Consider the following 20,888-nt stretch of genomic DNA (forward strand, 5'->3'; position numbering starts at 1 on the left):
AGTAAGACGAAGCAGATTTATCTGTCTGAATCCATATTTGGTTCAACTGCAGATACCACATGATGGGTATTTAAGAAATTATGCTCTTGTACATTTCTATTGTTTCCAAGTAGCATTCCTGAGAGCCATTTTGCTGGCTTCTTCAGAATGCTTTAAGCTTCTGTTCCTATCGGTGGGCCTGAAACCGCTCACACGGTGACCTCAGAGACTGCCCGTTGCAACTACATGACGCATCGGCAGGGTCACCTCTGGCCCACGTCGATTGGAAAAGAATACAGACCAGTGTTATTAAACCCATTACGTAGACTGTTACCAGGAAAAGTGAACCGGGAGGGTTCATGCTCCTGAAAAGCATCACAATGAACTATTACAATAGTGACCGTCTGAGATGTCCTCTTACCTGAGAATTTTCATCTAAGTTTTCCAACTTTTTAATTTTTTGTTTTACTTGACCTAGGTTCCCGGTGACGTCTGCCAGCTCTGCTTGTTGGTTTAACAGAAGTTCGACTTCACTCACGAGCTGCAAATAGGAAAAAACCAAGGCTTTAAGCATACAAATTATTAAGCATTTTTCCTTTGATCATTTTTGTAGGCAGTGCTCTTAAATAAGAAAAATCGCACATGTGACAAACACTTCTGTCATTTTATTCCCAGGAATCGATATAATCTATTAACACCCAACCTACTAGATATCAGTGTATACTCATGATCTGTAAATATCTCTATGTACATGTGTTGGCATGTATATGTGGGCACGTATGGAAGTCCGTGTATGTATACATACTTGCATATATACTCCCCAGCGCTATGGCAAGTGGTCCCAGGAAAGAAGGTTCCCCCAGTACTAATTAGCAGCATACTTGGAACCCAGATCTTGGTCTTCCCTATCATATCTCAGAAAAAGAAACCAAGGCTCCTCAGGAAAATGGCTGGTTCCACAGCTAAAGCAGAGGAGGTACAAGATGGGCTTGGAACATCTCTTTATGCCAGAAAGTAAAGAAGTGATAACCCGAAAAAAGTCTGGATGTGTCACAAGGGCACAGTAGCCAGTCAGAAACACCAAAATAGTTAAGAACAGTAAAGAATCACAAACCATGAAGAACTTCTGATGAGCAGGAAGATATTTGCGTGACCTTAAATTTTCTCCCCACACGTTTCCTACTACAACTTACAAGTTCCTTCCTAACTTACAAGTTACAAGTGGGGGAAAGTCATAGTGGAGAAACTCCACGGAAGCCTGACTGGGTAATCGAAATGCACATCAACGATGAGAGGCAGGTGGACTTCATTAACTCCCTCGGTTGGGGAGGAGCGAAAGATCGGGAAGGGCCAAGAACAATACCCTCGGCAGAACACATCGCTCATAGAGTATTCCTGCTGGTCATACAATGGTTAATCTAATCATAAGAAAAACGTCAGACAGGGGTGCCTGGGTGGCTCAGTGGGTTAAGCGTCCGACTTCAGCTCAGGTCACGATCTCACAGTTCGTGGGATCGAGCCCCATGTCGGGCTTCTGTGCTGTGAGTGAGCAGCCTGCCTGGGATTCTCTAGCTCTCTCTCTGCTCCTACACACAGCCCCCCTCTCTCAATAAATAAATAAACTTCAAAAAAAAGAGAGAGAGAATGTCAGCCAAATGGAAAATGAGGAACATTTTATATTAAAAAGCACTGTGTTCTTCCGAAATGTCAGTGTCATAAGAGACAAAGAAAGGCTATGGAAATGTTTGTTCTAGATTAAAGGTGACTAGACAGGACAACTTATCCAACACCCAACCCTCTAAGACTGACTCCTGTACTGGGGGGGGGGGGGGGATGACATAAATGGCACTATTGAGCCAATTGATAAAACTGGAATACCAATGGTAGGTGATTATAAAAGGAATGCATTATTGTTAAATGTCCTAAATTCGATAACTGTCCTGTGATTATGCAAGAGAATATTCCTATCCTGTAGATTCAAAAATATCTCAAGTTTGAGAATATTCAAATTTTTCTGTACATCTGAATTTACGAATAAGACCTTTTTTAAGTGAAGTTCCTAAATACACAGAACCTATCGACAAATCACCATGAGATACAGATCACGTCAGTGAGGTTACGATCCAAGGAAAAGAACAATACCGATTAGAGGCAACACGGATTTGAAGAAACAGAATGTAACTCCAGGTCAAGAACGTAGTATGGATGCAAACTAACACCGGAGTGGAGGGACGATGGGGCACATTCAGGAAGAGTGTTATTCTTACATGGATTCGGTTGGGGAGGAGGGAAAGATCTGGAAAGACCAAGAGCAACTTGGCCTATTCTTTCTTTAAGGAAGATTTCACAGAGAGCATGGCATTCCAAAATCTGTTTGAGTCACAGGAGGGAAAGGTCTGGCAATCCCGAGCCCTGTGTCCAGAATGTGGCACCCAAACCCAATTCTGCTCACACAGATGAAATACCAAGTAAGTAAGAAAGTCATGGGTAGAAGCCAGCCACATGTGAGAGAGAAAAGAGGTGAGTTTTCTTCGGATCTCCTGGAAAAGTACTATGAAAGAGACTATGTCGCTTGACCAAGTGTGATGTATTTTCCAGAAGCATCCAACTAGAATGTACTTTTAGCCTTTCAAATAATGCATAATTGAACACGATTTCAGTTCACCCATCAGGCTTTTCATAGAAATAAATTACTGGATCAGAAAAAAAATGTTTTGGGGTGCCTGGGTGGAAGAGTCGGTTAAGCATCTGACTTCGGCTCAGGTCATGATCTCACGGTTCGTGGGTTCGAGCCCCACGTCGGGCTCTGAGAGCCCTCTCCCTTTCTCTCTGCCCCTCCCCCACCCATTCATTTTCTCTCTCTCTCTCTCTCTCTCAAAAATAAATAAACATTAAAAAAAAAGAAAAATGTTTTTGTTAGGTCGTATTAAATACGGTCAGTATAAGTATCTGGTATTAAAACAGCAACAACCACAAGAAGGAAGTGGGTATTATTTCCTTGGAAACCTAGTCCATAGCCTGAAAGCATTTTGTATGTAAAATGAGTTTCAAAGATAAACATCAGGGTGGACAGCAACTGAGTCCTCCTTACAAGTTCAGTGCTTTATCCTAGGAGATTAGTAAGCCAGAAAGACATCTTGGCAGGGTTCGCTCACATTTGCTCCCTTTCCATCTTGCTCTGGGTGTCAGTGGGCATCTCGCGAGACTGTACTTCTCATGATCAAGGAGCAAGTGAGAGTCGCTGGCAATAACGAAAAACCCCGTATAAAGGAATGTTTTAACTGACCTCTTGAAAATCCTGCTCAAACTTCCATAGTTGCAGATACTGCTCCATTTTTAGTTGGTGTTTTTCCCAAAATCCATCAAAAGCTATTTCCATATCACGTACTTGAGTCAGCAATCTTAACAAAGAAAAGTCGTTAGAATTCCTTCACACCAGCGATTTGTTCTGTAGGGAAGTACATAAATCTGGCCTGGACATTAAGAATTATAAGGAGGGGCCCCTGGGTGGCTCAGTCGGTTGAGCGTCCGACTTCGGCTCAGGTCACGATCTCGCGGTTCGTGAGTTCGAGCCCCATGCCTGGCTCTGTGCTGACAGTTCAGAGTCTGGAGCCTGCTTCGGATTCTGCGTGTGTGCGTGTGTGTGTGTCTGTGTGTGTGTGTGTGTGTGTGTGTGTGTGTCTCTGCCCCTTCCCTGCTTGCACGCGCTCTCTCTCTCTCTCTCTCTCACTCTCTCTCAAAAATAAATAATAAAAAAAAATTTTTTTTAAAAAAGAATTATAAGGAAAGTCAGGGCACCTGGGTGGCTCAGTCAGTTAAGTGTCTGACTTCAGCTCAGGTCGTGATCTCAGGGTTTGTGAGTTCGAGCCCCACATCAGGCTGTCTGCTGTCACCACAGACCCCACTTTGCATCCTATGTCCCCGTCTCTCTCTGCCCTTCCCCCACTCACGTGTGCCTGCACACGTGCGCTCGCTCTCTCTCTCTCTCTCTCTCAAAACTAAACATTAAAAAAAAAGAATTATAAGCAAAGTCAGAGACCATGACACTTGGTCCACGAAGAGCCCATCAATGTCCACAGAACCTCTCCTACAAGCAAACTGATGTCTGTGAGACGAGGGAAGTTGTTCTCAGATTCCCAAAGGTCCAGAAATACTTGCACACTTAAGAGACTGAAGCAAAATTAGAATTCCCGTTGAAAAGTGTAAGATAAGTCATTCCAAACCAAAAGGAGAGTACTCACTTATTAACGGTTTGCCAGTCACCATTGACTTGTGGCTGATGTTCAAGTCTTGAACTGGCGACATCTTCAATGCTAGGCACTTCCAGACTTGTGAGGAGGATTCTTCCTTCTTTGGTTACAGCTGTAATATCATTCTGGAAAAAGGCACGGTGGGATGAATTAGCCTGCTAGCAACCCATCCCGCATGACTTCACGACAAGGAAGCATACACCTAGAGCACGCTACAGAAGAGAAACGGCAGTTCTAGAACGGCCTCTACTGAATCCAAAACCCGTGAGGATTTCCAAGAAGCCTCTGCCTACTGAGACGGGTGTTGCGATCGCTATTTTTATAAGATCTTTATAGGCAGCAGTCCCTTGTGGTCCAGATGCAGTCTCCTTCTCTTACTGGTAGAAAGTTCTAACTCATTCTACTCTACTAATATTTGTAACGTGCTCTAATAAAGCAGTCGTAGCGTCATGAAGTCTACCACATTGGAAAGCATGCAGTTAACATAATATTTAATGCACATTCAGGGATAGGGAGATTGTCATCAACCGCCGCCTGCCATATTATGTTACGTCACATTTGGGTTCATTAATTCCTCACAGAGCATACGCTGCTTTCTATTCAGAAGGTCTTAACCTTGGTGGGTAGATTCTTCGGGCATCTAAGAGTGAGCTATGACTCCCTTCAGGAAATCCAAGGGTCCTCTGAACTGTTAGGCAAAAATGTGGGTGTCCCTGTATTTGTCCGGGAACAGGTTCTAAGCCACGACCAATATAAATAAGAACATAATCACTGAGAACTAATATTTCCCGGGCGCCTGGGTGGCTCCGTCAGTGAAGCGTCCGACTTCGGCTCAGGCCATGATCTCACTGCCCATAAGTTCGAGCCCCGCGTCGGGCTCTGTGCTGACAGCTAAGAGCCTGGGGCCCGCTTCAGATTCTGTCCCCGTCTCTCTGCCCCTCCCCTGTTCATGTTCTGTCTCTGTCTGTCTCTCTCCCAAATATAAAATAAAACATTAATTTTTTTTTTAAAAAAAGAGCTAATATTGGGGCGCCTGGGTGGCTCAGTCGGTTAGGCGTCCGACTTCGGTTCAGGTCATGATCTCGTGGTCCGTGAGTTCGAGCCCCGCATCGGGCTCTGTGATGACAGCTCAGAGCCTGGAGCCTGTTGCAGATTCTGTGTCTCCCTCTCTCTCTGACCCTCCCCTGTTCGTGCTCTGTCTCTCCCTGTCTCAAAAACAAATAAACGTTAAAAAAAAATTTTTTTTAAAGAGCTAATATTTATGAAATAGCGGCTATGTGCCAAACGTGGTTGTACATATATCACTTCCTCCATTTCATCCTCATAACAACCCTACAAGGTACACACATATCAGCATCAACCTCGCTGTGCATGTAGGGCAACCATAACTCAGAGAGAAGAGGCAAACTGCCCGATCACACAGCTTATGAGGGTCAGAGCTTTCTCTCCTTGAACAGTTTTACTTTGAGATTATGATTCACGAGTTCAGTCTCTCTCCTCTTCATCTACAAATGTCCCCTCAAAAAGCAGTTCAAACTAAAATACAGGTGTCGTCTCTACTCAGAGCTCGTATCCGAGCGCCGCCTCCGAGCGCCGCCTCCCCCCGCCCCAGAAGGACATGAGTGATAGAGCCTGGTGCTTCTTGAGATCATTCTTCAACTTTCGGGAGAACGTGCATCTCATAGTACTTGGTGATTGTCTGAACTGTGACTCAGAATCTTTTACAACCCAACACTCCAGACAACTGGGTAGGAGGGCAAAGTCAACTTGCCATCTAAGGTCTACGGTAGAAAACAACAAAAGCTAGTACTCTGGGGATGCCTGGCTGGCTCAGTCGGAGCGCGTGACGCCTGGTCTCAGGGTCGTGAGCTCAAGCCCCGTGCTGGGCGTGGAACCTACTTTAAAAAAAGGAAAAAAAAAAACAAACAAAACTAGTACTCTGTGCAAAAGAAAGCTTGTGATCAATTTAACAATGTTTGCCTTGGTCGCAGGCCCCCTGACTCCTCATCTGGTTCTCCTTCTCCACTTCACGTCACACCTGGGGTGGGCGTAAAACTAGAACACCCATCTGCCTTCTGATTCTCCAGCTTTCCAAATGAGCGGGTCTTTTGAAAAGATAAAGAATCCGTGATAACAAAGAGGACTGTAGACTTCTTATTCTGGGGCAGCATGGACTCTTCCATTAACAAATAAAGAACTTCTCAAGAGAGTGCACCAGTTACAAGGGGGCCACTTACGTTCAACAGATCCGGGCCATTTTCCCCTTGTGGGTCCCCCACCCACCAATCAGTGTGAAATGCACGTGCGCCGTAAAAGAAAGGCCATGGGTCATGGTTGTTTGTTGACGCTTTCAGACATACCTTTAACATGTGATACCTCTCGGCACGAAGCGCAAGGATTTCTTCTATTGAAGGAATATCATCTGGCAGTTCTGTCTCCGCCAGTTCAGTTCCAAAGGACTGTAACATCTGAGCCATTTCCTTCACTGTGAGAGCAAAATTTTCTATAGCCTGCAAAGACCCAGTGATCCTTTTAATTCCATGGAAACTGCCAGCACATCAATACCTAGATCAGTAACTGTACTCACTTTCATCTAGGTATGACAACAAGCACATATACTATGACCTCTCTTCTGCTAAGGAAAGTTGGCATTGCCCTTGGCAATCGACGCTACCTTTGTAGCTAAGCCTCTACGAAACTGACGTGAGGTTAAAGAGTCTTCTTGAATGTCTTTTATCTAAACTTCTGTACTCATTTCTTGAACGCCAATGAGAACAATGTCTTTGTTTTAAAGTTTCTTTCTTTTTTTCTAGTAATCTCTACACCCAGCATGGGGCTCGAACTCACGACCCCAAGACTCGAGAGTCGCGTGCTCCTCTGACGGAGCCAGCCAGGCGCCCCTGAAAACAATTTCTTAAAGATGCCGTGGACTGAGTCATTCGCTTTCTGACTTTGTTTAGGTCTATCCCATTAGACCCTGCAAATGTAAAATCACTTTATGCTAACTTTACTTTGGAAGAGAACATCAAAGCCACCGGACATTTGTTATAACTTATGAGCAAGCATTAGCATTCCAACAAAGCAATGCACAAGGGTGATGGGGGAACAGACTGGCCACGACAATTCATTCAGGCACAAGACTTGAAATTGTGATCGCGAAGGTTCGGTCGCCCTCCAATGTCAAGTCGCGTTGCTCTGTTGATTGTTTCCAAAATCAACTGCTCAGGAAAAGAAAAGTCGGGGGGGTGGGGGGGCAATCCGTAGAGACCTTACAAACCCTCTGCTTACCATGCAGCTCGAGGTGATCTGCTGTTTCGTTTGCAGTTTTAGAGGTTATGAAAGGCTAGACACTAATTTTGACGATACACTTTCGTATGAACAAAAAGAGCTGCTGAATGACAAAGATGAGGAAAACAGGATCCTGATTGAATGAGAAATCATTTCCTTCAGAAGGGTTCCCTTATCGCTGGGATCTGGGACAAAGATTCTTCTAGTATAAACTCACATCTGCGAGGCACAGGGTCTTTGCCTATTTGCCAATTTCCAGAACCGAACGAAACTCTACTGTGATCCTAACTGCCTCAGAAGCATCACTAGGATGACATGAATCGTATTACTTAGCATGTTTTGAGGGCTTGTCATCTGTTAGGCACTGTGCCACGCAATTTACATTTGTTATCTCATTTAATCTTCCCAATATCCCTATGACGTAAAGTAATATTATTCCCATTTTGTAGTTGGGAAAACTGAGAGCCAGAGAGGCTATATAGCGTGCACAAGGTTACACGGCTAAAAATCAGCAGTGCTGAGGTCTGAACCCAAAACGCTTTGTTTCTCCAAGTTACTACATGGCCACCGGAGGCAGTGGACAGAGCACGATCGCCTTACTCCCTAGGCCTCTCCTTCAATTGCCATCCTCAGTGCCTCTTCATCATTTCTAGATATTTCCTAGGGAAGAAAATCAAGATGTTGAATTATATGTGTTTGAAAAACAGGAGCCGCAGCAAGCTGTCTTTCCCAAAGAGGAGAACAATGCCGAAACTAGATTTTAAAGGCTAATATGAACTACAGGCTCTACAGTAAGAGCAAAGGCAACATACATTTCTGAAGATGATCCATTCACTGTTGGAGTACTGCAAGGTGCCGCCTAACTCAGGGGTTAACTGCTTGTCATCAATGTATGTCAGCAAATCACTAACTGAGCTCAGCATAACCACCTATATAAATAAGCAAGAGAGATACTGTTAACTGCCCTTCGCGGCATCCCTCCATTCAACTGTACAATGAACTTCAGCATTTCCTCAGCACAAAGTTACCTTTTGCAAATGGTTCTAATAGTTCTCTCCTGTACACCCTCCCCCGCCCACATCCGTCTGCACTACGTTCTTTGGTAATAACAGTTTTCACATACGAAACATTTCTCTGTAAAGCAAAGTTAATCTCCATAGAAACCCAAATCGCTGGTTCTCCTTGATCTAAAATTTTGCATTATTAATGGCCAACCTTCCGAAAGAGCGTTATGCCTACAACGGAGGAAAAGGGCTTTCTGTAGTAAGTTATAACTTATCAGGAGGGGCTGATCTTCACAAAAGTACCATAATTTACGAGGACCCTATCCCTAACCCTAAATAAACGTATAAAAATATATTTAAAAAAAAAGATCATGGTACTATGAACTAGCTCAGGATGCTAAGTTCATGGGAGTTCAAACACGTAAAACACACGCTCATTTTTTCCCTAAAAATAAAACGTCCTGATTTTATACACACACGCACACGTGCATATACACACACATAAATAACATAGGTGACATATATCTCATTCAACAGGGATTGCTTTGTTACAAATCGATGAAACTCTTCCTGTAGTTTAACAATAGAAACAGAAGACTTGGGGGGATTTCAAGTTTGTAGTTTGGGAAGCCAAATTCTATTTCTTTTCTTTCAGATGCTTTGTGAGCACGGGTAAAGCATCAACAGCATGGTACAAAGTCCTCACAAGAATTAAAGAGACAAAACATTTAAACAATATACTCTTACTGGTAACTTCAGCATGAAATCCTCCTGACTAAATCGAAATCCAATGTCCGTGAAAGTCCTTTGAAGAAAACTGCTGGGACGTAGAACCAACACCAAGTGCAAGTTCCCAGGAAAAGAAACCTACGGAAAGGAGAAACGCAGGAAAGGAAGAACAAATCGTCAAAACGTGCACTCGACTGAGCACGTATCAGAAAATACGTAATTAAAGGAAACCGTTTTTAAAGCAATAAAAGCCACTAGAAGGGACAAAAGTCGGACGCTTAACCGACTGAGCCACCCAGGTGCCCCTGAAACATCATTTTAAAGTTAGTCATTTGTATTTGAATTGCATTTATTCCCTGTGAAACGGAATTAGAACGCAGGTTCCTAGGATAACCCCAAAAGTCAAAGGGAGCTTAAACATTATATACATGTACTAAGCAATGGAAGAAACCTGTGATATGGAATCATATTTTTATTTTCATCCAAGCAACATTCACAGAGTCTCTTCTACATGTCCATTCCATGTACCTAAGCAAACGACTGTCGCGCACTGTTAGCAGTCGGTGTCCCCAAATTAATAAGATGTAGTCCCTACCCAGTTTGCAAGAAAATCAGTCTAATGGTGCAGTCCATTAGCAATCGTTAACTCTATAGCACAAGTTGGTAAGTGAAACAAAGGAAGTAGAATAATCCGCAACAGACGGTCAAAACGGTCTGTTTGAAGCCTAAGAAAAGGAATTACTTAGATCAGAATGTCATTCTGGTGCACCGATGTTTCCCCTGTTTCCAGAATACGGACATGTAGGTGGTCAAGAAATAGTTGCTGAAAGAAAGACAAGGAGGGTGGACGCCTGGGTGGCTCAGTCAGTTGAGCGTCTGACTCTTGATTTTCGCTCAGGTCATGATCTCACAGTTCACGGGATCGAGCCCCGCATCAGGGTGTTCGGTGACAGCATAGAGCCTGCTTGGGATTCTCTCCTTCCCTCTCTGCCCCTTACCCACTTGTGCTCTATCTTAAAATAAATAAACATTTTTTAAAAAGATAAGGAGGGGACGATGGAAAATTAGCGAGAGACAGAACAGTATGGCCCAACATTAATAATGAACTACCATATATCAAATGCTTACTCTATGCCAAGTATTTTGCCAACATTATCATAGTTCCTCTTCATAATAACCGTGTGAGGTAGTTAAGCTGGCGTCTTTTACAAATAAAGCAAGCGGGGGCGCCTGGGTGGCTCAGTTGGTTGAGCGTCCCAACTTTGGCTCAGGTCATGATCTCACGGTTGGTGAGTTCGATCCCCACATTGGGCTCTGTGCTGTCAGCACAGAGCCTGCTTCAGATTCTCTGTCTCTGTCTCTCTTTTTCCCTCCCTTGCTCGCTCTCTCTCTCTCTCAAAAATAAATAAACATTAAAAAAAAAAAAGACAGAAAGAAACTGAGGCTCAGAGAGTTTAACTTGCCCCGGCTGGTGAAGTCTTAATCTATGCCTGTATCAGTGCTCTTTTTTTTTTTAATGTTTATTTTTGAGAGAGAGAGAGAGAGAGAGAGAGAGAGGCAAAGAGAGAGGGAGACAGAGAATCTGAAGTGGGCTCCTCACTGACAGAGGCACAGCCCAATATGGGGCTCCAAGTCCCCAACTGCGAGATCATGACCTGAGCCGAAGTCGGACGCTTAACCCACTGAGCCACCCAGGTGCCCCGTAAGTTGGGGCTCTTAAACACTGTACGCTTCCCTATCTCTTCGAGACGTCCCGGTCAGGAAGGCTAGAGGAAAATGATGCTCGAGAGTGTAGCAACGGGAGATGGTGCTAGAAAGACAGGTAGATGCCAGATCAGGAAAGACCTTGGCTTTTTCGTGGAGGCAAGGGGAGGCTCTAAGAGGTTTTAGGCAGCGGAGCAACACGATCAGCATTTTAGAGGGATCACTTCAGCTTTAGGAAAGGACTAGATTTGGACAAGAGTGGAGGCAGACAGACGAGCTAGGAGGTGGGTATTAACAAAAAGAGGAACTTTCACTCAGGTTTAAGACCTAGACTCTTGGGAAATACACATTTGAAACTGGGGATATTTTAAATTCAGTTTGAGGGGTGGCTGGCTAGCTTAGTCGGTGGAGCGTGAGACGCCTGACGTCGGGGTTGTGAGTTTGAGCCCCACGCTGGCTGTAGAGGTTACTTAAAAATAAAATCCGTAAATACAACTTGAGACGGTGATAAAGCATCAACAGTTAAGTGGCCAGGAGAACCAGAGCAAGGGAAGAGGACCGAGTGGGAGACTCACAAATAAGTGAAAGAAAAGAGGTCAAAATGAAATCAATAAATTAATCAGTGATTATAAACAGACACAAATCGGGCTGGCTGTCCAACTCCGACCTCCCCCAGGTGGCCGTGCCTCTGCTACCCTCTCCCTTCAGGAGAGACTTCTTCCCCTCTCTCAGGTACTAAATGGTTATGTCCCCCAAAGTCTGTGCTGAAACCCAGCCCTCAACGTGATGAGAACGGAGCCATCAGAAGGGGACTCGTGCCCTCTTAAAAGAGACCCCAGAGAGACCCCTCACCCCTCCTGCAGCCTGCTTCAGATTCTGTGTCTCCCTCTCTCTGCCACCCTCCCCCGCTCCCACCGTGTCTCTCTCAAAAATAAAGATTTAAAAAAAAAAAAAAAGAACTGTGATCTTCCTACATGACCTTGCCGCCCTAACACACAGCGATCAGTGGTGGGATGAAGTCCTGCCCTGGGATTTTTCACACCAGTGTCGAGGGAAGAACACTTTGAGGGTGCGGTTCCAGAGCTGCTGGTCGCCGTGAACCTGCTGGAGAAAACTTACTTCAACGCACGCAGCTAACATGCGTATAGGACTAGAAGCAGAGACAGAGTCCCAACGATGCCTCTGTGATGTACATAGTGTGTATTTTATGTTAAACATGGCACGTACTTCCTATAGTTATCATAAGAATTAAATTAAATAACGAACACAGAGGAACTTTGTTAAGCCCCAAAAAAAAGAAGATAGGCTTTAAATTTTACCTTGCATTCTTGGATCTAAAGACGAGTAGGCTTAGGTAGAAAACTTCCAGGATATTGATAAAGGCTTGCTTTTTTTTTTTTCATTTGTTTCAATTCAAGTTAGTTAACATACATTGTCGTATTGGGTTCTTTTAAGTTTTTTTATTGACTTAGGGAGAGAGAGAGAGAGAGAGAGAGAGCGCGCGCAGGGGAGGGGCAGAGAGAATCCCAATTCTCCCTCGATGCAGGGCTCGATCCCATGACCTTGGGATCCCAACCTGAACGGAAATCAAGAGTTGGATGCTTAACCGCCTGAGCCACCCAGGGGCTCTGATAAAGGCTTGCTTAAAGGGGAGATTCTGACAGAACCTTGGGAGAACTCTGGACCTATTTTTAAATTTTTTTTTAATGTTTATTATTTTTGAGAGAGAGAGAGAGAGACACACACAGAGCGCGAGCAGGCCAAGGGCAGAGAGGGAGACACAGACTCCAAAGCAGGCTCCGGGCTCCGAGCTGTCAGCACAGAACCCGACGCGGGGCTTGAACGCACAGACCGCGAGATCATGACCTGAGCCGAAGTTAGTTGCTTAACCAACTGAGTCACCCAGGCGCCCCTCTGGGCCTATTTTTAGATAGAAAGCATAGATTCTAGTTCGATGCCATTTGCTTTAGGAGTTAAGCCTCTCCTTCTTCTTCACACGGGTAAGTTCCCAAAGCCATTATACTTTCCTGCCTTGACCCAGCTGCCTTTCCACTTTTTCTTTTTTTCTGAAAAAAATGTTCTGAAAGATGGAAGTGAAAGCACCCGACCTCTGTCAACACTTATGGCAAAATGTGTTTTGTTCTTTCATGGACCCTAGGTTGATCTGGTCTCATCATCTTTTTCTCTCGGACTTTCCTTAACACCATAGTCTCTGGTATCACATAGGAAATCTTTAGGTGGCCCTAAGCCTGACCAACTTAAAGCCTGGCAACTCTCTGCCTGGGGTGAAGGCCCTGGTCTCTAGCCTGCCACGCCAGGGAGAGCAAGGTTGTCCCAGCACCTAGGTCCAAGGTCCATCACACGGCAGGGAACAAAGGAGAGAGGAGAGAAAAAGCAGAATCATGGTCTATAGAATCCACAGGGAAGCAAATCCAGGCAGGGTTTGGGGGTGCTCCGCTGCTTAAAAGTCAGGGATGTTATGTAGCTATTATTTTTAACATTTTAACCATCTCATTTAACTGTCTCGTTTACTTATTTATGTCTTCATCTATTTATTTATTTAAGTGATCTCTTACACCCAACGCGGGCCTTGAACTCACGACCCCGAGACCGAGAGTCGCACGCTCTTCCGACTGAGCCAGCCAGGCGCCCCCGTTTACGGAATCAGTCATTGCCTATATTTGACAAAGTGGTTTGCCCCAAACATGGACACCTGGAAAAAAAATCCTTCTAAGGAGAGTTCTACATTCTAATCATATCATGCTTAAGGAAAACTTCCTGATTATTCTGCCATACGTTGTCCTTCCTTAATTCCTTCAAAATGTTTAGGGATTCACTTGTGGCCAAAAGCCCACAAAATTAGCATTTTTAAAGAAAATGCATCATCAAGGATGAAAACTTCAGTTATTGCCTGCATACTTGCATTTACAGTGTTTTTCGTGATGGGATAGGTAGAGAATCTTTATTTCGCGACCACACAGATCGTCCTGGAACACACGGGCTCCGTTAAACTAACAGCTACTCTCAAATTTAAAAGCCATTTAGAGGAATAAATCCATCTGACTGGTCGGTTATTTATGTATTTATTTTTTTTTAGAAAACGAAATCACACAGTTCAGACCACGTATATGGTTTGTGTCCCTCCCACCCACTGAATCCCCTGTGCCAATCGGATAGACTGGAGTTTTTGATCCTGGTCCCATTTACTTTCCCAACCTAAAAAGGTGCTTGCCATATTTGTCTAGTTACAGCAAATCCATAACCTCGCATGAATGACTCCGTTTCATAACTCTCTCGAGCAAACACTTACATACGTGCAGCGCAAAGAATTCCGAAAATGAGACTGTACAGCCTTGTAGGGTAACAGACGATAGCTACCCTTGCCCCGAGCACAGTAGAACTTATAGAAGCATCCAATCACTGTGTTGCACACCTGAAACTAACATGACTCTGTGCGTCAACTATATTCGAACACCAACATTTTTAAACTTTTTTTAAAAGTTTATTTACTTATTTTGAGAGGAGGGGGAGGGGCAGAGAGAGAAGGAGAGAGAGGATCCCAAGCAGGCTCCCCGCTGTCAGCATAGAGGCCGATGCAAGGGCTCGAACTCACACGCCATGAGATCATGCCCTGAACCAAAACCAAGAGTCAGACACTTAACCGACTGAGCCACCCAGGCGCCCCAAAACTTTTTAAAGTACACACACACACACACACACACACACACACACACATTTATGTATGTTTGGGACCTCTGAAGGCCTTATGGTAAGGGAAAGGAGACTGACTAGCTGGCCATGGGTGAGAATGTCGCTTTTTACTGAAAGCCTTTTACAGGAATCATGATCACCATGAGCATAATTACGATATTGTGCTGAGTGCATACATTAGATTCTAATCTTATCCTTATTTCACAACTGGAGAACTTGCCTGTGGTAGGCTGAATAATCACTCCCCAAAGATGCCCACATCTTAATCCCTGGAACTTGTAAATATATTACCTTATAAAGCAAAAGGGACTTTATAAATATGAGGAAGTTAAGGGTCTTGAGATGGGGAGATAATCCTGGACTCTTGCAGTGGGAACAATGTAAGCACAAAGATCCTTACTAGACGAAGAGGGAGGCAGGAGAGTCAGAGAAGATGTGACATGAGAAGCCCAGGGCAGGGATGCAGGGCCGAGAGCCAAGGAAGGTGGGCGGTTCTAGAACCTGGAAAAGTCAAGGAAGTGGATTCCCCTCCAGAGTTTCCAGAAGGAACGCTGCCCTACGAACCCCTTTCTTTTAGCCCAGTGAGACTCATTTTGGACTTCTGATCCCAGAACTGTTAACAGAATACATTTGTGTTGTTTCGAGCTGCTAAGTTTGTGGTAAGTTGTTACAGCAGCAAAAGGGAAGTAATACACTGAGGTTGTGGGAGGTTAGCAATTTTCCAAAAACTTCTAGCTTGTAAGTGGCAGAATGCAAACCCAGATTCACCTGGGGCGCCTGGGTGGCTCAGTGGGTTAAGTGTCTGACTTCGGCTCAGGTCATGATCTCACGGTCCGTGGGTTCGAGCCCCGCGTCGGGCTCTGGGCTGACAGCTCAGAGCCCGGAGCCTGCTTCGGATTCTGTGTCTCCCTCTCTCTCTGCCCCTTCCCTGTTCACACTCTGTCTCTCTCTGTCTCTCAAAAATAAACAAACATTAGAAATTTTTAAAAATTAAAAACAAAAAACACATTCCCCTGACTCTTAAACAGGCTATGATTGAAAAATAAAAAGAGTATTTTCACTTCAGCTTTCCTTCCTCTGGAGAAACTCCTAATGGACAGAAAAAGGAGCAACAGGAGGAATCTGGGGAAGCGTGGCAACGATGGTACAAGGATCGGGTTCAAGGTCAAGAGTCTAAACCTGAAACCCAAAACAAAGGTGCCCAATGTGAATGCCTACCATGTGTTAGGGGAAGAACGGAAACACGTGAAGTAGGCAGGGTTTCATCAAAACACAGCCTGAAGGAGGTGGAAAATGGCAACTCACACTCTTCCCGGATGATGAGTAGTCACAGGAAATGGTGGGGATTATGGTGAACTGGAGAGCATTGGGGGGGGGGGGGGAGGGGCACCACTAGTCAGTTTCAGCTAAATGTCAGGTGGAAAGGTGGGCTTTGCCAAATCTTCAATTTCTCAAAAGAAGCCAGAAATCCAGAGTTGTGTGAAACGTCAGGATTTTTAAAGATGGGAAACAAGTTCAAAGTTTGTTGAAACACTGTATGACCTAAACAGAACACATCTTTGGACTACCAGCTTGTGACCTGTGACCGAAAGCTTCATGTCATCTGAACACGGGTAGGTATCAATATATGCTCCTCTCTCTGATCGCTGGCTAGGAGAATCTCGACGGGACAGAGCACTCGAGAAATTTTAACCAGAAAGGCCATATGGATTTAAGACCAGGTTGCATATGTTTGACTATGAGCATACACATAGGGAGAGAGAGTGCTTTTTCTCTATACAGTATGCACACATTTGCCTAAAAGTTTCAAGGTAATCCATTTTAAAACTATTGTTTATTTTTTAAGTTTATTTTATTTTCAGACAGGAAGCGAGCGTGCACAAGCGGGGGAGGGGCAGAGAGCGAGAGAATCCCAAGGAGGCTCCGCACTGTCAGTGCAGAGCCCGACTGCGGGGCTCAAACTCAGAAACCACAAGATCACGACCGGAGCTCAAATCAAGAGTCGGATGTTTCACTGAGCCCCCCTCCAGGCGCCCCAAAACTAGTGTTTAAATGAACAAACAGCATATCACCTATCATAACTAGTATCAGACGCACATATCTTACAGCAAAGATAACCCAAGACCATTGAGCTTTTCCATTTCTGTTTGGGGATACTACATTTCTAAATTCTTTGGTATGCTGCTTTAAGAATCCCTAATCTTTATGGTTATATAAACATGAAAAAGCACAATTTCTATTTTCTCCACAAACCCCAGATTGTAAAACTATAAATCGTGTTTGAGAGCCTGTCAAAAGAGCAAAGCGATGTGGCCAAAGGTCAGCCTTATTTGATTTTGTTTTTGTTTTTATTAAAAAAAAAAAAAGCCAGCACGGGAGAGGAAACAGCATTGCTTTTAGCTTCTTGCGGGCATTTTTTTTTTTGTTTGAGAGTTTCAACATGTGACTGCTTAAAGGCACCTCCGTAGAATGAACATGCTGACATTTCTCCAGTCACTATGTGTGACACGCCCCCCTCCCCCCCCCCCCCCCGCCCCCGCAGCAGATCTCTCTGGTTCTTCCGGTTAATGGGCACAGAATTAGCTCGCTCTCTCTCTCACCTTTCCTTCCTAGAGAAGATCTGCTCCCTTCTCCTCACGCCTACCCTCAAATTCCACAGCTACATAGCCTTATAGCAGTACGGACAGCAAGAACAACAAAAGGCATACACTTGGATGCATCATCTCGCTCCTGAAGTCTGGAAATTAACCTCGCCTAAATCCTTTGTGTAGTACCAAAGAGAGGCAATTCATACACCCTGTATACACTTGTCTGTGATTCTGTACTTATTTCTTTTAAAATGTTCAGGGGCGCCCGGGGGGCTCAGTCGGTTAAGTATCTGATTCTTGATTGTGGCTCAGGTCATGAACTCACGGTTTGTGGGCTCGAGCCCCGTGTAGGGCTCCACGATGACAGTGCAGAGCCTGCTTGGGATTCTTTCTCTCTCTCTCTCTCTCCTCTCTCCCCTCTCTCTCTCCTCTCTGCCCCTACCCCACTGGTGCTTGCTCTCTTTCTCCCTCTCTTAAATAAACTTGGGGAAAAAAATGTTTAAAGTGCGTTATACATCGCAAAAGTTTGGTTACGTTACGATAAAACAACTTCTATTCCTACAGACTTTCTCCGTGTTTTAATCTCTAAGGCAAAGCAACGCAGTAACACTAAGACGGAACCCTTGACTGAAAGCCTATTACAGATGTGCGAGGCTTGGTACACACATTACCTGGTGAACCCCCATAACACTGCGGTCAAGTAGCTTTTACGGCCTTTTTCGGATGCACAAACCGAAGCACAGAGCAGTGCAGTAACTTGTCCAGGGTTCAGCCAGTGAGCAGGGGCACCCAGGCCTACCTGAATCCTCAGGGAAAGCTCTTTCTAAGACACAGAACACTTTTCAGTGTTACACAGGCTGAATGCACACTGACACTTGCTGCCTGGCATTCAGGAATCACTTGACCCGAACATCTAACAGAATGGGACAAATATTAATGGTCAAAAGAAACTGGGGGAAAGAATCTGGCATCATGGAGCCCATTGAACAGAGACTGCTCTAATCCAATAGCCTAACAGAATAGAACGCTCAGGCGTGGCCATGTGATTCACCTTGATACGGTCCGAACTACCTCTTCAGAATACACCGAGGACAATTTCACGACTTCAGGTACAGAGAAGAATTTCCAGCGTCATGAACGAATTCCACACTGTTCTCCCACACCGCGCCCTTACAGAGTACAGGAAGTAGGAGTGACTCTGCAGACCTCCAAGTAACTTGCCACATGACCTCAGGGGCAGAAGAGTCGTGGGCAACAGTCCTTCCTTGACCTCTGTCCTTCTCGTCACTTATCTGTTATCATGCCCTCCCTCCCACTTGGCCACAGTCATTGCAATTTCCACCAAGTAACCCATTTAATCTTCTCTCTGGACTTTAAATCCACTGTCCCATCTTCTCAGGTGCTACTTACATCACAGTCTCCAAAATCAGCCCAACTCCAGAGATCCTGCAAGGTCAAACCGCTGTGTCACCGGTGAGTTTCACATTTTTTACCCTGGTCAAGCCAACCCATGTAAACAGAACAAATGAGACTTCCACTAGAGTTCTGGGCTTCCGACTTAATGCAATAAATTGCATTTCAAGACATTGATCCCTAGGGGCCACTTGAAAGAATTCATTTAAGAGAAGAATGGAGGAGAGAAACAAAGAAAGGTAATAGAAACCTACGTTCTTGCTTAAGGTCCAAACCAATATTCATTTCCTTCATGAAGCCATCCACCTGGAAGTTCTTTGGTAAGAGTTAGTTATGAACATGTCCTCCCTTCTCGAAATAGATTGAGAGCTCTTTCAGGGCAACAGTCACGCCATAGTTACCTTGGCGAAACCTATACTGTGTGTAACGCAGTAGTCTATTGGTCTACTACTAGGTATATGTAGTCAGTGAGTGCTCATGTCCTGAATTCACTTGTGTGTCTATTAACGTAGGTGCGTATACACGAAACTAAATTTGTCACCGACAAAATATCTGTGTACATAAAGGAATCGGGAACTTTCCGGAAGCTTAAGCCAGTTACTTCTGATAACAAAAGTACCGATGCCAGCTGCCCCCGATGCCACGAAGCACGTACAAAGGCATTTCTTGCACACTACAAATTGTCGGGTCTGAAACTATTTATTCCCAAAGTACAAAATCATGTGTAGAGCTAAAGATACACAATTTTGTCAAAATAGAAAGATTCATAACCTAAACTATAATTTAAACTACATCATTCTGTGCTAAGACCTTGAGTAGAAAATAAAGCATTTACTCACCCATTGAAGTTAACACTCCTTCAACCACAATAAAACTCTTCCTGGTTTAGTTTCCTTATCTTACTTTTGATTCCAGATGTCATTTTTTTTCCTAAGGCTGATTTTTACTTTCTCATGTTTGTGTGTTGTCTTGATTTTTTTCAACGAGCAAGGATTGTATTTTAAATCCTAACATCGATAACATTAACTTTTCAAAGAAAAAGAGTGACATTTAAAACCTTGTGGATGACCAGATATTCAATTAGTGTTATTTCACACACCCCCAAAATACATCTAAACGTCACTTAAGAAATTTGCTGGGAATTTAGTACACAAGTGAACCAATGAAGGGAAAAATTTACTTAGAAAAGTGAAACCTATTGAATGGAGAGATTTCTAAATTCTAGTCTATAATAAAAATCAAGTCACTTCTTTCCCTTAAAAAAAAAACGTTGTCAACAGGCTCGAATTCTGCATCTTTAAAGTTTGAATTTGGAAGACAATTGCAATCAGAAAGATTTCAAGTCATCAGACTTTTAAAATTTTTCACTGGAACAGTAAGTAACACCCAGGAAGGGCTGCCTTTTCAAACGCTGATGAAGTCAGCTCCAGACCTGTCCATGACATCACACTCTACTTGACCATGGTGAAAGGATGAATCTTTTTGTTAGATATTATCTTAACTCGCGATTTAAAGCTACTCTGCCAAACGATTCAAAACCGCTCACGTGGCCTTCGACAAATAACACGCCTGACGATGTTTCCTCATAAACTTGATCACATTTAGATTTTGAAATTGCATTCAACCTCCTTGACTCCTTTATGTTTCCCTATGTCAAGATCACAGTGATCGCATCAATGCAATTCATGCAAACACAAGTCTCCATTCTCTCTCCATCTGTCCTTTAAAAGCCTCATTCGGCAGCAGTTTGTGCTACAGCACCATGCCGCAGCATCCCTGCACTTGAACTTGGGAATAGAGGCTTTCCAGGACCGCAGGCAGAGCCCTTACCGCATTCCTTCTGAACCTCATCTTGCCTCTCGGGGGAGTTGCCTCTGCCATCTCGCCTATACACAATAACACTCTTCTTCTCCAGTTGTCAGTGCAACACGGATGAAATATGAGCTGCTTCTTGGGTAGTATTTAAAAACGGCAGCCAAAAAGCTCTATCAAACAAAGCTACCGTAGCTGCTTCCATTACCAGCGTGGCAGCACAGCAAAAACACCCACTCTTCCTGATTAGTCAGCTGACGAGCCTTCCCGGCTGCTCATTGTAATTCAGAGTTGACACATTCCCCCAATTACTTAGCCAGATTGAACCTCATGGATTAGCTCCTGCCGGACCGCTGAAGATGAGGCATGTCCTAAGAGTGGAGAAAGGGGGAAAAAAAAAAATGACTCTC

At 44.2% G+C, this 20,888-nt stretch overlaps 1 protein-coding gene across 1 annotated transcript in view; it reads right to left on the reverse strand.

Moving 5' to 3' along the window:
• MCF2 (MCF.2 cell line derived transforming sequence) overlaps positions 1–20,848 on the reverse strand; it is a 75,241-nt gene extending 54,393 nt beyond the window's left edge. Inside the window, exons 1-7 of the mRNA XM_043570027.1 lie at positions 20,497–20,848; positions 9,269–9,388; positions 8,330–8,446; positions 6,590–6,739; positions 4,221–4,354; positions 3,266–3,380; positions 401–520 (exon numbers count right to left, since the gene is read on the reverse strand). Of these exons, the coding sequence (XP_043425962.1) occupies positions 401–520; positions 3,266–3,380; positions 4,221–4,354; positions 6,590–6,739; positions 8,330–8,446; positions 9,269–9,388; positions 20,497–20,547 (807 nt within the window). The 5' untranslated portion in view covers positions 20,548–20,848. The remainder of the gene's footprint in view (positions 1–400; positions 521–3,265; positions 3,381–4,220; positions 4,355–6,589; positions 6,740–8,329; positions 8,447–9,268; positions 9,389–20,496) is intronic.
• Positions 20,849–20,888: the final 40 nt, after the last annotated feature.

This window comes from Prionailurus bengalensis, chromosome X (genome assembly GCF_016509475.1).
Source record: "Prionailurus bengalensis isolate Pbe53 chromosome X, Fcat_Pben_1.1_paternal_pri, whole genome shotgun sequence".
NCBI lineage: Eukaryota > Metazoa > Chordata > Mammalia > Carnivora > Felidae > Prionailurus > Prionailurus bengalensis.